This window comes from Cherax quadricarinatus, chromosome 2, assembly GCF_038502225.1.
Source record: "Cherax quadricarinatus isolate ZL_2023a chromosome 2, ASM3850222v1, whole genome shotgun sequence".
NCBI lineage: Eukaryota > Metazoa > Arthropoda > Malacostraca > Decapoda > Parastacidae > Cherax > Cherax quadricarinatus.
In genome coordinates this window covers 45163326-45180650 of record NC_091293.1, presented here as the reverse complement: position 1 = coordinate 45180650, position 17325 = coordinate 45163326, and the positions used below count along the sequence as shown (strand labels likewise).

The following is a 17325-nucleotide window of genomic DNA, read 5'->3' as shown; positions in this document are numbered from 1 at the left end:
ATTTCAAGAATGGGCTCCATAATATTGACCAGAAAGCACCCATACATTTTTGAATAGTTGAAAGAATCTTTCCCCCCATTACTGTATATCAGTGTTGAAAATTTGATTGGAAGTGAAACTTTTGAGGGGACGAAGGAGGGGGGTAAGAAAAACATTGACAACCACATAATGGTACCTCTTCAGGGATCCCTGACGAGGTCTTACTAAAGATATACACCTCCATCCAAATCCCCCTAGTAATAAACACTTGGCTGCAGACAGGACATATAGGCAACCTCTGGTGACCACTGATCTGACAGCTAATAGTTTTGAAAGACTGATTTTTTTGAAGGTTCTAAATCTTAATTCATGCTCATTAATAAAAAAAAATTAATATGCAGAGATGTTATAACAAATGATGACTAATATCTTGTTTATATTTAATTGAAATTTACAGGTTATAGTCCTTAATTTTTTTCTCTGAACATTTCATTAAAAATTTCAGACACTGTATACATACCCAGAAAACTTTAGGGCATTCAAGGTCCTGATTTCTGCCCAGTACAGTGGGGCCAAGGTCACTGTTGACAGCAACTTCGTCTTTGGTGAAACCAACAAATCTGAGGCCTTTCTAAAGAAGTTCCCACTTGGCAAGGTAAGAACATGAAAAGTTTTTTCTTTAGTTTTTCTTACGTATCTGCTAATACTGGGGGTTTATATATGTTCATTTATTTATTTTTATTTTTATATTTAAAAAGATCGCTGTCAACAGGATTTGACCCCATGATTAGGTGGTATAGTTCCTACATGATGCCTTAGACAACTCAGCTACAGACGCTTCAAAACATTAGGTAGCCTGGTTACAAGCCATGTTTCTTCCAAGTTCCAGGTACACCAGTGAGTGTCAGTCATAGTTTCCAGCTATTTCATTCATCTGTATGTTCTGATCACATGAGCAATACTATATCAGTGCACTAAGAAACAAGCAGAGGTGTAAACAGAGAAAGTTTGCAATCAGCAGGATTCGAACCCACTCAGAAACTTAAGACATTCCCAGTATTTGAGGTCCTTAACTGAACTTGGGTGTGCAGTGAAGGTCCTCTGTACATTGTCGGATCTGCAATTTTGCGTGCTTTGAAGGATGCTATTAATGTACAGCAGTATTCCAGCATAAAACATTAGCCAACTGCTGGTCTTAATAATTTCTTTTTTGATTCAGTAGTTTTGTGAACAGATCTTATTTTCTCTACTAAAGGCCATAAGCCAGTAGATTTAACAGAGCAGTTAGATAATGAACTTGCATTTCTCATGAGCTTGAATGGTGAACATGATCTTCAAGAGGACCCTGGTCACTGGATGTACTTGTACCATTTTCATCCTCAAGGTGATTTTCTGAGTAGGTTTTCTTAGCCAGTTATTACAGTTTTTCAAGTGTTCTTAGTCTTCAAATTTATGAGCTGCTTTTATCACTGCAATATCATTTTTTGTTTCCTCAAACTCCTTCCAGTCTGTTACTTTATAACTGCCTTCGCTTGTCATAATGATTATGTTGACACCTTGACTGCCTAAGACTACCTATCTATATACTCACCCTCTTAATAGAGTATTTATGCTTTATTGCATTATGCTCCTTGAATTCTTGTAATCTGGATTTCGTCTCGTAGAGAGAGACAGTGGTACCTTGACTTAAGAGTGCCCCAACGTACGAGTTTTCTGAGTTACAAGCTGTTGCTCGGTTGATTTTTTGCTCTGAGTTATGAGCCAAAATCTGAGTTATGAGCAAGCTTCAGATACGCTGCCACTAGTTGGCGCAGTGAACGCCACAACAACTGCTCAGCAGTGCACGTGCTTACCTCGCTGTCTAAACGTCTCGTGTTGTGCTTGCATTTTGTGCTTTTTGTGCAGTTATTTTGCCAAATTTCTTTTTTCTAACCATGAGTCCTAAGAAAGTAAGTGCAATAGACACGCCCAGAGAAAGTTGAAACTAGTCGTGCGTCGGCACAATTTAATGACACTTGCCTAACTCATTTCTGAAACATTCTGAAAAGATGAATGAAACAAACTTCCTTGGACAGGTTTTTATTGAAACACCCTGCCAATTGTAGCAATTAAGTTCAGCAATAATGTGTAGCATTAAGAGTGTAGCAAGTAAGTTAAGCGATTAAGTGATAAAAAAAGCACGAAATGAAACTATCTCCTCCATCTCCTCTGCCTATCTTTTCCACCCTCCACCTCTGCTAGCATCTGTTCTTCGAGGTAAATACCAGTGGTGGACACAGCTAACCAGAAAGTTAGCTTTGCTAACCAGTAATCTGCTAACTAAAAATTAGCTCCGCTAATGCTAAACTGCTAAACGGCCGAAAAAATTAGCGGAAGCTAACGCTAACTTTTTCACACGAATTCAGATTCGGTTTAATCTTTTGATCTTTTACTTTTAAGACTTTCTAGAACACACCTAAAGAGCTTCCTAAAAAGTTATAGGATTCCAAGGTCATACGATGATCAAGTGCCGCTAGTGCGAAAATAGCGAGTTTAATTTTTTGATGAAACATGAACGTCCGACAAGGACATGCTTGTTGCTGTGCTGAAGCCCCATAGCACATGAACAGATTGGGTTAGCTTATTTGACTTTTTCGTTAGTTCCAGTTACTTATTGTATTCGTTGATTTTATTCTGTATATGTTCATGTTTGCATCTACGTAACAATTTAGATTTTGAACCCAATAAACTACAAACAAGTAGTAGTTGAAAATCATGCTTAAAGTTGAAACCTTGAGGCCAACTTATTGCTGCACCAGTGAATCAACCATACAGGTGCAAACAAATAGTTAATGAACAAATGAAATCAAACATCCGTTTAAATCCAACATACTCTTTATTTACTGTACAAATTGCATAGCATAGGTATCATGCCAAGATCAGATGATGGCTGGGCAGATTACTACTCTGGCTGGGCCTTCTCCATCACTTTGATGTGATGCTGGTTGCCCTTCATGAGCATCAGCCTCTCAAAGTTTCCATCTGACAGGGTGGCTCTCCTGTCCCCCAAAGTACCTTTGCCTATAGAGAATAGGCACTCAGCTGCAGCACTGGATGGGATGTCTGTTGTACTTTTGAATAGGTTGATCAAGACCTACTCACCCAAGAAGGGGATTTCACTCGCAACTTCCTTTGAGCCAGTCTCGAGCCAGGTCTTCACCATTCTCTGTGCCTTCAACTTCAGTGACCTGTATTTTCTGCTGTCCTGGAACCGAGGGATGCTGCTGAAGAAGAAATCACCTTCATTCTCATTAGTGGTGCTACTGCTTTCCTCATTGTTTTCCGACCACCAACAACGTGTGAATTTTTTTTTTTTGCGGATTCAGAGTTACCGGAACTTTATTTATTGAAAGCTAATTGGTCCGCTAATGGCTTCGGAAGTTAGCAGAAATGCTAAACCGCTAGAATTGTTAGTTCCGCTAATTAGCGGGTAGTGGAACTGTGGCCAACACTGGTAAATACCTACACTTTAGAAAACCAGTTTATTTCTTTACATTCTCTATTATGTTTTATTATGTTTATATACAATATTTCTTATTTATAAATACACTGTTTCAGTGTTTTCATTATGAAACATAAGAACATAGGAATGGAGGAACACTGCAGAAGGCCTACTGGCCCATACAAGGAAGGTCCTTATCAAAACGACCTCTACCCAAAGCTATGAAAGAATTGACTCCCGTACTCATGACACAAATCAAACCTAGCCACTCCCACTCGTTTATTTGTCCAATCTCTTTTTAAAGCTGCCTCTATCACCCTACTGGGAAGAGTGTTCCATGCATCACTAAATCCACATAAACAATATCATATTCTTTACCACTCTCTGCTGCCTCAAATGTTCTGTTGAAGAACGTCAGTAAATTTGTCAACCATTAACAACCTCTCATGAACCCATGCTGAGATTCATTAATCAAATTATGCTCTTCAAAGTGACTTCTAATAATGTCAGCTATAATTGATTCTAATAACTTGCCCACTATAGATGTCAGGCTTATTGGACAGTAATTTGGAGGAATGGACTTATCCCCTGATTTGAATATAGGAACCACATTAGCCATCTTCCACAACTCTGGCACAACACCAGTAAGGATGGACGCATTAAACACGCTCGTTAATGGCTGACGAAGTTCCGTTTTGCTTCAGTTTGTCTATCTGTTTGATAACCATGTCCCTCGTGACAGTAATACATATATTAGTTAATTTGAATTCATCTGGAACTGAATAACTGTTAATTTCTGGAATCTCATTTATGTCTTCCTGTGTAAAAACTGACAAAAAATAAGTCATTAAATAAGGAACGCATTTCCAGTTCGTTATCCGTCAGCTGTCCATTCCCAATTTTCAGAGGTCCTACTTTTTCCTTCACTTTCGTCCTATACACTTGAAAGAACCCCTTTGGATTGGTCTTTGATTCATTAGCAACTTTAATATCATCGTCATGTTTAACCTTTCTAAATCCCCATGTTTACTTCTCTTTAGCTTAACATATTAGTCAGTAAGGTTAACCTCTCCTCTTCTGATGCACCTTTAAATTCCCCTTTTCTTCCCTAATAGATGCTTCAACCTCCTGTTAACCCATTTGGGATCGTTATTATTACACCTAATTTCTCTCTGGGGAATGTATATACTCTGAGCACGGTGTACATCATTAAGAAAAAATTATAAATGGAGATCCCTTTGTAATCATAAGTATGATCGTCAATAAAATCATTAGCTAGACAACTCCAATCGAGATTTGACAGGTGTTCCCTAAGTCTACTATAATTGGGAGAACGAAAATCAGGGATTTTTACCGTATTATCATTATTCTTGTATTCCCATTTGACGCTAACAATGATTAATTTGTGATCACTTGCGCCAAGCTTTTCAGTGATCTCCAGATTATTTACGAGTGTTTCCTTATTTGATAAGTCTAGGTCAAGCAAATTATTACCCCTGGTAGGCTCTGTTACACACTGCTTCAAAAAACAGTCCTGAACTGTTTCCATAAAGTAACTGGACTCCAGATTACCGGTCAAAGAATTCCAGTCAATTTGACTAAAGTTAAAATCCCCTATTATCACTACGTTATTGTGTCTAGAAGCCCTAACAATTTCATCCCAAAGAAGTCTCCCTCTATCGTGATCCAAGCCTGGATGTAGTGCACCCCTCTGGCAAGACAGTGATGGAGTGAATGATGATGAAAGTTTTTCTTTTTCGGGCCACCCTGCCTTTGTGGGAATTGGCCGATGTGTTAAAAAAAAAGAAAAGTTTTTCTTGACCTTCTACAAACTCTACCCAAACAGATTCTGTTACTATTTCATCTATTTTTATACCTGTTTTTATGCAACAATTACTATTTTCTCGAACATATAATGCAACTCCTCCCCCTTCCCATTACATCTATCCACATGGAACAAGTTAAACCCTTTAATATTACACACTGCAATCATATCCCGATTCTTTAAATCATACCTCGTTTCAGTTTAAGAAATGACATCAAAGTTCCCAGCACACGCTACCAATCGTAGTTCATTAATCTTATTTCTTGCACTTCGACTGTTAGCATAAAATACCATCATATGTTTTTTCTTCTGCACATTTTTCCTATTCGCCTTTGCTTTTACACAATTTCTGCAATTATCATGACCCAGTGTTACTCCATGACTGTTATTATTAAGATTGATAATATCAAAGCCTAAGTCAATATATCCATTCTCATTATTTTTCATTTCTAAACCCATACCTCTAACTAGTCCTAGGCTAAAGTCCTAACAACCCCCTCAACTGAGCTAGCAAGAAAACTCACACCTGCCCTGGATAAGTGAACCCCATCCCTGGCATACAGGTCATTTTGGCCATAGAAGTGATCCCAGTTGTCAATGAATGGTACTGCATTATCCTTAGTGTTTGTTCAGTCAACAATTAACCCTTTGAGGGTCGACAGGCCCTCTCCGAAACTCGTTCTCAGGGTCGGCCAAATTTCAAAAAAAAAAAAAAAATTATTTTTTCTTATGAAAAAATAGTTTTTTTTTTTTCTAAACATTATAGGCTAAATAAAAAAATTTTACCGTCAATACTTACCGAGATATGGAGGCGTGAAATTTGCCAAAATTGAACAACATATGGTAACATCGCCGACTGCCATCACCCGGTATTTTTCTATTTACTTTTTTATGTACTATTTTCAATTATTTTTCAATTTTTCTTTTTCTGAGTAACTTTTATGGCCTCTGAGGCCAACATGATCAGTATTTTGTAAGTTATTTCTTTTTCAATACTACACAATAAGGGCATAAACACTGTTGTCATTATTTTGTTTACAGAAAATATTTACACAAACAAACGATATGAAATGTTGTTTATTACTATTTTTCTATATTTTATATACACATATACAGTCACAGGGAATGTTTCTAGAAGTTCTGCAGCCTGTGGAACTCTTGGAAACATGGTGTCATGCACAGTGGAGTTTTGCACTCCTCACACATAAAACGAGTGTCTCTGCGTTGTTGTGTGCATTTTTTTGTATGTGCACAGACGTAACACCTCTTCTGAGCCTTTTTCTTCAAAGCAGTAGCAGGCAGTTTTACCAGGAAGTGATCACCATGCTTCAGACGAGCAGGTAGTTGTTGATAATTTGGTGGGCGGTCAATTGCAGGTGCTGTTCCTTGGTACTTGAATACTATTTGTCTGATGACAGACAAACAGAATTTGCCGTACTGTGGCTTGTTTCTGGTGCTCATCTTATACATATTATAAGCATTGAGCATGGAAATGTCCAGAAGATGGAAAAACAGTTTGATGTACCACTTATAACTCTTGCGAACACAATCAGCAAACCCAATCTGCATGTCACATTTGTCCACTGAACGCATGTTGAAGGTGTAATCAATCACAGCTGCAGGTTTTAGAATGGGTTCATTTTTCTCTCTATGCTGCCTGCCACTGTCTGCCATTTCATTAGGGTGAATTGATGACAACAGTGTGACATCTCGTTTGTCATGCCTCCGAAATGCCATGATGTCATTGGCAGCAAACGCCTGCACCTCACCTCTACGAGTGCCAGCGTCAAACCTGGGCATATGTTTTCGATTTGCACGCACTGTGCCCCACACATCTGTCATGTTCACTCGCAAAAAATCACTGAGTGAGGGGCTTGTGTACCAGTTATCTGTATATAATATATGCCCCTTACCAAGGTATGGTTCTATCATTGTTCGAACCACATCACCTTAGATGCCCAATAACTTCCTGGTATTTTGCAATGTATAACTTAAAGTGTACACAATAATATCCAATACCAGACCACTGTAACAATCACAAAGCACAAACAACTTTATACCAAAGCGTTTCCTCTTGCTTGGTATGTACTGCTTGAAAGAGAGTCTTCCTTTGAACAGAATCAAAGACTCGTCAATTACAAGCTTCCTGAAGGGATAAAAATGCGTACTGAATTTCTGTTTCAGATACACAAACACATTCCTAATCTTATATAACCTGTCAGTTCTGTCAGGCCTGGTTTTATCTGAGAAGTGAAGCATACGTAACATTAGCACAAATCGATTCACTGGCATTATATCACTGTAACCTGGTGTTGCAATCAGGGGGTCTGTTGACCAGTATGATTTCACTTTGTGCTTATACACATGTGGCATAAGCATTATTGTGGCAAAGAAAAGATACATCTCAGCCACAGTTGCCTCCTTCCACTGGTGTAGACGTGATTTTGGTGAAAGTAATGTGTTTGCCATGGTGTACTCGTAGTATGTGTTGCTTTCCATGACAATACTTTTCATCAGTGGTTCGTCAAAGAATAACTCGAAACATTCCAGTTCAGTGGCATTGTTCCCAAGTGCACAAGATGGCCGTATTCCACTTTGGCTGTCATCAAACTGGTGGGGATTTGGAACAAAATTGACAGCTTCCTGCCAATCCCAGGTGCGGTCTGCTGGTGGGTACTGGACAATGACAGGTGGTGGAGGTTGTGGTTGTGGAGGCTGGTGTGGTGGGTGAGTGGGGGATGGTGGCCTTTGTTCTAGATCAGCTGAGGCAGCGGCGTGGGTGGCAGCATGGCCCACTGCTGGTGCCTCACTGCCGGCACCACTACCACCACGCACATTTTCCATCCCAATTGCAACAGTATCTTCGTCATTTTCACTGTCTGTTCCTGTTGTACAGCCACGGGATGTACTCCGAGATACACTCCTTCCCCTTGGTATAACATATGGCACACTACCAGAGCGCATATATCGTCGTATATACTGACGCTTCACTGGGGAATATTGCACTTCACTATCACTACTGGAACTAGTTTGAAGAGCTTGTAGTTCATATTCACTATCACTATCATCACCCATGCTCTCATCTGAGTCTGGGATTTGGGAAAATAGAAGTTTCCTCTTGGGTTCTGGAACAACTGAACGTGAACAAGAGGGCCCAGCACCAGAGGTGGAAGGCTGAGGGTCGTCTGGGTTTTCCTTACTATTACCGATATTATGGTCATTAGTTTCGGTCAAAACCTCACTAAAACCACGAAACTCATCTTCACTGGCACTTCCATCACTATTAGAACTGTCACTGGGGAACAAAAGTGTCCCAATTCGCCTAGGAGTGAGGAGCTTCTTACCGCGAGGCATGGTGGACGTTGTTTACTAAGAGGGCATTCCCACAATGCACCACTGGGTCCCAGATTTTTTTTTCTACCGCGCACACCGACCACGCAGACCCATTCTCTCACACCTAGGCCTACCAGCCTTTTCGCGCGAGATTTGAGGCCTCTAGAATTTATGCGTACTAGTACGTCAAAAAACCCTACGCGTATGACGTACTAGTACGACCAAAACCCTCAAAGGGTTAATACCAATTGCTCTGGACAACCATTAATTTCCAACACCATTTCTTGGCAAAATGCCACATGTAAATGGGTGCCCCCCCTTCTTCCTAATTATGTCTATGGCTGTCCTGAACCTTCTAACTAAATCCTCACTTCTACGCTTGCCTACATCATTGCCTCCAGCACTGAGGCAGATAATAAGATTAACCCCATTACCGTTCATGTTGTCAAGCTGGCTAACAGTATCCTCCATCCCAGCCCCAGGAAAGCAAACCCTCTGTCTCCTACTCCTATCCTTCAAGCAGAAGGTCCTGTCCATATACCTAACCTGGCTATCCCCAACAACAACATTTTTACCTTCTTTGGTGTTGTTCGTCGTGACATTCCCAGTAGTCGACTCACATTCGTCGGGTAGCATGGAGAATGCATTAGATATTTCCACAACAGTTTCCACAGCAGTCTCTTCATCGTTTCTACCTTTCCATTTGTCTTCTTGATCGTCAGCTTCGTTCCATGCTGTCCAGTCACTGTCCAGGTTCCCTTCTTGACCCGAGGACTCACAACAGGAGGACTATTACGAATCCTCTTGTTTTCCTCAGTCAGTTGTCGTATCTCTATCTTCGCTACCCTCAGTTCTCTGCGGACTGAACCAAGATGCCCTCCATCGAGCAGATTTCTGCGGACTGAACCAAGATGCCCTCCATTGAGCAACTTTACCAGCAGCTTAAGGAAGAATTGAGGGTGGCGAAGATGGAAATACGGCGATTGACTGAGGAAAACAAGAGGATTCGTAGTAGTCCTCCTGTTGTGAGTCCTCGGGTCAAGAAGGGAACCTGGACAGTGGCTGGACAGCATGGAACGAAGTTGACGATCAAGAAGACGAATGGAAAGGTAGAAACGATGAAGAAGAAAGAGACTGCTGTGGAAACTGTTGTGGAAACACATAATGCATTCTCCGTGCTACCCGACAAATGTGAGTCGACTACTGGGAACGTCACAACGAACGACACCAAGGAAGGTAAGAATGTTGTTGGGGATAGCCAGGTTAGGTACATGGATAGGGCCTTCTGCTTGAAGGACAGGAGTAGGAGACAGAGGGTTTCCTTAACTGGGGCTGGGATGGAGGATATTGTTAGCTGGCTTGACAACATCAAGAACAGTAATGGGAGCAATCCTATTATCTACCTCAGTGCTGGAGGCAATGATGTAGGCAAGCGTAGAAGTGGGGATTTAGTTAGAAGGTTCAGGACAGCAATAGACATAATTAGGAAGAAGGGGGCATGCCCTATTATATGTGGCATTTTGCCAAGAAATGGTGTTGGAAATGAATGGTTGTCCAGAGCAATTGGTATTGTTGGCTGGATAAACACTAAGGATAATGCAGTACCATTCATTGACAACTGGGACAACTTCTATGGCTGAAATGACATGTATGCCAGGGATGGAGTTCACTTATCCAGGGCAGGTGTGGGTTTTCTTGCTAGCTCAGTTGAGGGGGTTGTTAGGACTTTAAACTAGGACCAGTTAAAGGTATCGGTTTAGAAATGATAAATAATGAGTATGGATATATTGACTTATGCTCTGATATTAAGTAAGAGTAACTGCAGAAGTAATGCTAATTTCAGAAATTGTGTAAAAGCAAAGATGAATTGGAAAAATGTGCAAAAGAAAAAACATATGATGGTATTTTATGCTAACAGTCAAAGTGCAAGAAATAAGATTAACGAACTACGTTTGGTAGCATGTGCTGGGAACTTTGATGTCATTGCATTAACTGAAACATGGTATTACTTAAAGAGTCAGGATATGATTGCTGTGTGTAATATTCAAAGGTTGAAGATGTTCCATGTGGATAGATGTAATGGGAAGGGGGTGGGAGTTATATTATGTGTTTGAGAAAATATTAATTGTTCATAAAAACAGATATAAATATAGATGGAACAGTAACACAATCTGTATGGGTAGAGTTTGTAGGTCAAGAAAAACTAATTCTAGGTGTAATATACCGACCTCCAGGCTTGGATCACAATAGAGGGAGACTTCTTTGGGATGAAATTGTTAGGGCTTTTATACACAATAACATAGTGATAGTAGGGGATTTTAACTTTAGTCAAATTGACTAGAACTCTCTGACCGGTAATCTGGAGTCCAGTGACTTTATGGAAACAGTTCAGGACTGTTTTCTAAAGCAGTGTGTAACAGAGCCTACCAGGGGTAATAATTTGCTAGACCTGGTCTTGTCAAATAAGGAAACACTCGTAAATAATCTGGCGCAAGTGATCACAAGTCCATCACTTTTAGCATTAACTGGGAATACAAGAATAAAAATAATGAGGTAAAAATCCCTGATTTTCGTTCTCCCGATTATAGTGGACTTTGGGAACACTTGTCAAATCTCAATTGGGGTTGTCTAGCTAATGATTTTATTGACGATGATCATACTTATGATTACAAAGGGATCTCCATTTGTGATTTTTTTCTTAATAATGTACACCGTGCTCAGAATATATACATTCCCCAGAGAGAAATTAGATGTATTAATAATAATTCCAAATTGGTTAACAGGAGGCTGAAGCATCTATTAGGGGAGAAAAGGGGAATTCATAGGTGCATCAGAAGAGCAGAGGTTAACCTTACTGCCCAATATGTTCAGCTTAAAAGAGAAGTAAAAAAGCAGATTAGAAAGGCTAAATGTGAGTATGAAATTAGAGTTGCTAATTAATCAAAGACCAATCCAAAGGGGTTCTTTCAAGTGTATAGGACGAAGGTGAAGGAAGAAGTGAGACCTCTGAAAATTGGGAATGAACAGCTGACGGATAATGAACTGGAAATGTGTTTCATATTTAATGACTATTTTTTGTTCGTTTTTACACAGGAAGACATAAATGAGAGTCCAGAAATTAACAATTATTCAGTTCCTGACGAATTTAAATTGACTAATATTGCTTTCACAAGGGACATGGTTATCAAACAGATAGAGAAACTGAAGCAAAATGAGTCCCCGGGGACCGACGAATTGTTTTCCGGGGTACTTAAGGAATGCAAGATGGAACTTAGTCAGCCAGTAATGAGTGTGTTTAATGCGTCCATCGTTACTGGTGTTGTGCCAGAGTTGTGGAAGATGGCTAATGTGGCTCCTATATTCAAATCAGGGGATAAGTCCGTGTCTTCAAATTACTGTCCAATAAGCCTGACGTGTATAGTGGGCAAGTTACTAGAATCAATTATAGCTGACATTATTAGAAGTCACCTTGAAGATCCTAACTTGACAAATGAATCTCAGCATGGGTTCACGAGAGGTCGTTCCTGCCTGACAAATTTACTGACGTTCTTCAATAGAACATTTGAGGCATTAGACAATGATGAAGAATATGATATTGTTTATTTGTATTTTAGTAAAGCCTTCGATAGCGTACCTCACAAGAGAGACTTTAAAAAGTGGCAGCTCATGGTATAGGAGGTTAAAGTTCTAGCATGGATAGAGGCATGGCTTACCAGTAGAAAGCAGAGTTTTGATTAATAAGGTCAAATCTGAATGGGGATTAGTCATTAGTGGCATTCCACAAGGATCAGTTTTAGGCCCTCTCTTGTTCATAATTTACATTAATGACCTTGATGAAGGGATTACGAGTGACATGAGCAAATTTGCTGATGATACAAAGATAGGCTGTATGATTCATTCTGAGGAGGATAACAATGAACTCCAGGAGCTCATGGTATAGGAGGTAAAGTTCTAGCATGGATAGAGGCATGGCTTACCAGTAGAAAGCAGAGTTTCGATTAATGAGGTCAAATCTGAATGGGGATTAGTCATTAGTGGCATTCCACAAGGATCAGTTTTAGGCCCTCTCTTGTTCATAATTTACATTAATGACCTTGATGAAGGGATTACGAGTGACATGAGCAAATTTGCTGATGATACAAAGATAGGCTGTATGATTCATTCTGAGGAGGATAACAATGAACTCCAGGAGGATTTGGACAAATTAATGACTTGGTCTGAAAATGGTCTGAAAAATAGCACATGAAGTTCAATGTGGATAAGTGTAAGGTACTAGTTCTTGGTAATGAAAATAACCCTCGAAGCTATAAACTAGGTGTAGTAGAGCTTGATCATACAGAATGTGAAAAAGACTTGGGAGTCATGGTAAGCAGAAACCTAAAGCCAAGATAGCAGTGCCTTAGTGGGTGCAACAAGGCTAGCAGATTACTTGGATTTATCTCAAGAAGTATATGTAACAGAAGCCCAAAAGCTATTTTTCAGCTCTATACATCACTAGTGAGGCCTCATTTAGATTATATTGCTAAGTTTTGGTCTCCTTACTACAGGATGGATATAGACTCATTTGAGAACATACAGAGAAGAATGACTTGAATGATTTACTGTGTAAGGAATCTCCTGTATGAAGATAGACTTATCTCCACTCTCTGGAGAGACATAGATGAGGGGAGATATCACTGAAGTGTATAAGTGGATGATGGGCATAAACAAAGGAGATAATAATAAAGTACTGAGGGTGTTGAACCAGGTAAGAACCAGAAATAATGAATTTAAGTTGGATAAATTTATTTTCATATAGTCGGATTTGAGTCCTGGAAATGGGAAGTACAATGCCTGCACTTTAAAGGAGGGGTTTGGGATATTGGCAGTTTGGAGGGATATGTTGTGTATCTTTATACGTATATGCTTCTAAACTGTTGTATTCTCAGCACCTCTGCAAAAACAGTGATAATGTGTGAGTGTGGTGAAAGTGTTGAATGATGATGAAAGTATTTTCTTTTTGGGGATTTTTTCTTTTTTGGGTCACCCTGCCTCGGTGGGAGACGGCCGACTTGTTGGAAAAAAAAAATTAGATTTAGAAAGGACATAGGTATCTTCCCAGTAGGGTGATAGAGCCTAGGACCTTGGGTAGCTTTAAAAAGAGATTGGACAAATATATGAGTGGGAGGGGCTGGGTTTGATTGGTGTCATTGGGTGTGGGAGTTAATTCTTGGATAGCTTTGGGTAGAGGTCTTTTTGATAAGGACCTGCTTTGTATGGGCCAGTAGGTCTTCTGCAGTGTTCCTCCATTCTTATGTTCTTAAGCTGCTGGTAAAGTTGCTTGATGGAGGGCATCTTGGTTCACTCCAAGGAGAGTACACTAGACACATTCTCACTGATCTGTAGATTGCTAGTGATCTACAGGTCTCCCTCAATATTTGCAAGGTTTAAGGGACCAAGACTCTCGAGAATGTTGAAAAATCGTGAATGTTTGGTGCCCCATTATATTGTAAGGAAATGTAATACAATACTGCTTCCTTAACTATTGAACATGAATAATCATAAAATTCATGGTTACATTGTAAAATACATGTATATATACACATACTCCTCCCACTCATATATTTGCCCAATGTCTTTAAAGCTACCCAAGGTCCTATTGAAGCTGAAACCTTGGATAATTTCAAATTTAGGTTGGATAAATACAAGAGTGAGAGGGGTTGGATTTGAGTGGGACTTGCATGTGAATAAATAGAATTATTGAAACTTATTGCTTGGGTAGCATTTATTCTGTTAGTGGGTTGGACTTGTGAAGGACCTCCCACGTATAGGCGAACAGGATGTGGAAAAAGACATTTATGTACAGTTCAGGACATTTCGCCATGAGTGGCTTCTTCAGTCCTAATACAGAGAAAACTAAGAAAACACGTACATATAATGGCAGGAGTCAGGTGAAGTGTCGTGTGGGGTAGAGGTGGTGGTAGTAGTAGTGTAGTGGAACTAAGGAGGTGAGACAGATGGCTAGAGAGGGACCTGCTGACATCATGTAACAGCAGTTTCCAGAATGGGTAATATCCTGTTGATTAGCAATTTTGAGATACTGTAACTACCAGATTTTTGCTTTATAGTGTTACTGACAGCAATTAGTGCAGCTTTTGTGTGCTTTCTCCATCTTAAGTCATCATCTTTAATCACTAGTTTAGCTTCATTGAATTTCATGAGGTGTCCAACATCGTCCCTATGTTGAACACACGTGTTTTTGCGGTCATCATTTCTGCAAGCATTTTTGTGTTTGGAGATCCTAATGTCCAGAGATCTGGCTGTTTCCCTTACATATACTTTGTCACACCCTCTACATGGTATAGTGTAAATTCCTACACTTGTGCCAGAATCATGCTTGGGTTTTTATATCAGGTTCCTAATAGTAGTTGAAGAGCTTGTAGATATTTTAGCCAGTTTTCTGTCGAACATTTTTGAAACATTAGTGGCAACGTTGCTGATCGGTAAAACGATGTAACTTGGAGGCTTTTCTTCAACTTGATTGGTGTTGTCTTGTTGACGATGCATGTCGCATGTTTCCTGCAGTCACGTATGGATTGTAGGGGAAAGTGTAGTGAACTAAAAGAGTTGATGTATATGCATTCTTTGAGGAACTGCGGACTGGAAATTCTGTAGGCTCTCAGAAAGAAGCCAATAACAACCCCTCTTTTAGTTCTGGTGTCATGATGAGAGAAGAAATGTAGAAGATCGTTCTTGTAGGTAGGTTTCCGGTAGACTTTAAAAGAAAGTCTGTTTTCACCAGTGTGTAGGAGAACGTCGAGAAAAGGTAATTGGTTGTCCTTCTCCTCTAGTGTAAGTTTAATAGTAGGTTCCAGTGTGTTGATGGTGTTGAGGATGCCACGTATGTCTAGATTTTTGGGTACAATGACCAAAATACAGTGGACCCCCGGTTAACGATTTTAATCCGTGCAAGAGGGCTCATCGTTATGCGAAATAATCGTTATGCGAATGAATTTTCCCCATAAGAAATAATGGAAATAAAATTAATCCGTGCAAGACGCCCAAAAGTATGAAAAAAAATTTTTTTTACCACATGAAATGTTAATTTTAATACACACAAACTGAAAAAGGCATGCACAATTACATGACACTTACTTTTATTGAAGATCTGGTGATGATTGATGGGATGGGAGGAGGGGAGAGCATTATCTTCTTACTGTTTAGAAGGGGAATCCCCTTCCATTAGGACTTGAGGTAGCAAGTCCTTTTCTGGGGTTACTTCCCTTCTTCTTTTAATGCCACTAGGACCAGCTTGAGAGTCACTGGACCTCTGTCGCACAACAAATCTGTCCATAGAGCTCTGTACCTCCCGTTCCTTCAAGACTTTCCTAAAATGGGCCATAACATTGTCATTGAAATAGTCACCAGCACGGCTTGCAGCAGCTGTGTCAGGGTGATTTTCATCTATAAAGGTTTGCAGTTCAACCCACTGTGCACACATTTCCTTAATCTTTGAAGTAGGCACAATGGATTCCACAACTGGCATAGGCTTCTCAGGGTTAGCCCCAAACCCTTCAAAATCTTTCTTAATTTCCATACTAATTCTCACCCTTTTTACCACAGGGTTGGCACTAGAAGCTTTCTTGGGGCCCATGGTCACTTATTTTCCAGAAACAGCACCGAAAACACTGTAATAATACGAAATATTCCGAGTGTATGCTTGGATGTTACCGCGGAGGCTGGCTGGTAAACAATGGGACGGCCGGCACATGTGAGGGCACATTGGACGCGTCTCGGACGAAAATCGGTATGCGGGTTTTTAATCGGTATGCGCGGCAAAAATTTTGCGATAAAAGTAATCGTTATGCGGAAAAATCACTATGCGATGCCATCGTTATGCGGGGGTCCACTGTATCATCAACGTACCGCATCCATGTAACTGAACTAGGAATGTTACTGAGGATTCGTCTGGACTCCAGGTCCTCCATATATAAATTGGCAAGAACTGCACTAAGGGAGGATCCCATGGCTAGCCCGAAGAGTTGTTTGTACCTCTTGTCCTCAAGCCTAAAACAGTTATAACGAACACAAAGTTCGACAAGGCTCACAAAATCTTGGCGGGGTACAGGTAACTCTGTATCATCGTTAATCACCCTGCGAAGATGAACAATGGCTTGATCAACTGGGACATTGGTGAATAAGGCAGTCACGTCGAAACTTGACTGAAGAAGCCACTCGTGGCGAAAGGTTTCCTTTAATAAATATCCTGAACTGTACATAAGTGTCTTCTTCCACATCTTGTTGGTATCACCATACCATTTCCTCAGGCCAACAGGCCTACTGCAGTGGTCCTCCTTTCTTTTGCTGATAAGTGAAACAGTCTGCCTAGTATGGTTATAAGAACATAAAGGAGGAACACTGCAGTAGGCCTGTTGGCCTGAGGAAATGGTATGGTGATACCGGCAAGATGTGGAAAAAGACACTTATGTACAGTTCAGGATATTTATTAAAGGAAGCCTTTCGCCACGAGTGGCTTCTTCAGTCAAGTTTCGACGTGACTGCCTTATTCACCAATGTCCCAGTTGATCAAGCCATTGATCAATCCATCACACTAACAATATTTGCCCAACTCAATTTTCAGTGCTACCCAAGCAATAAGCTTTGATAATTCTATTTCCTCACGTGCAAGTCCCACTCAAATCCAACCCCTCTCACTTGTGTATTTATC

The 17325-nt window shown here is 40.2% G+C and overlaps 1 protein-coding gene across 4 annotated transcripts in view; it reads left to right on the top strand.

Annotated features, from left to right (window-relative positions):
- The window catches only part of eEF1gamma (elongation factor 1-gamma), a 163702-nt gene that overhangs the window by 23113 nt on the left and 123264 nt on the right, over positions 1 to 17325 (top strand). For all 4 annotated transcript variants that reach the window (XM_070088131.1, XM_070088135.1, XM_070088134.1 and 1 more), the window contains exon 2: positions 485 to 634. In XM_070088131.1, coding sequence (XP_069944232.1) covers positions 485 to 634 — 150 coding nt within the window. The remainder of the gene's footprint in view (positions 1 to 484; positions 635 to 17325) is intronic.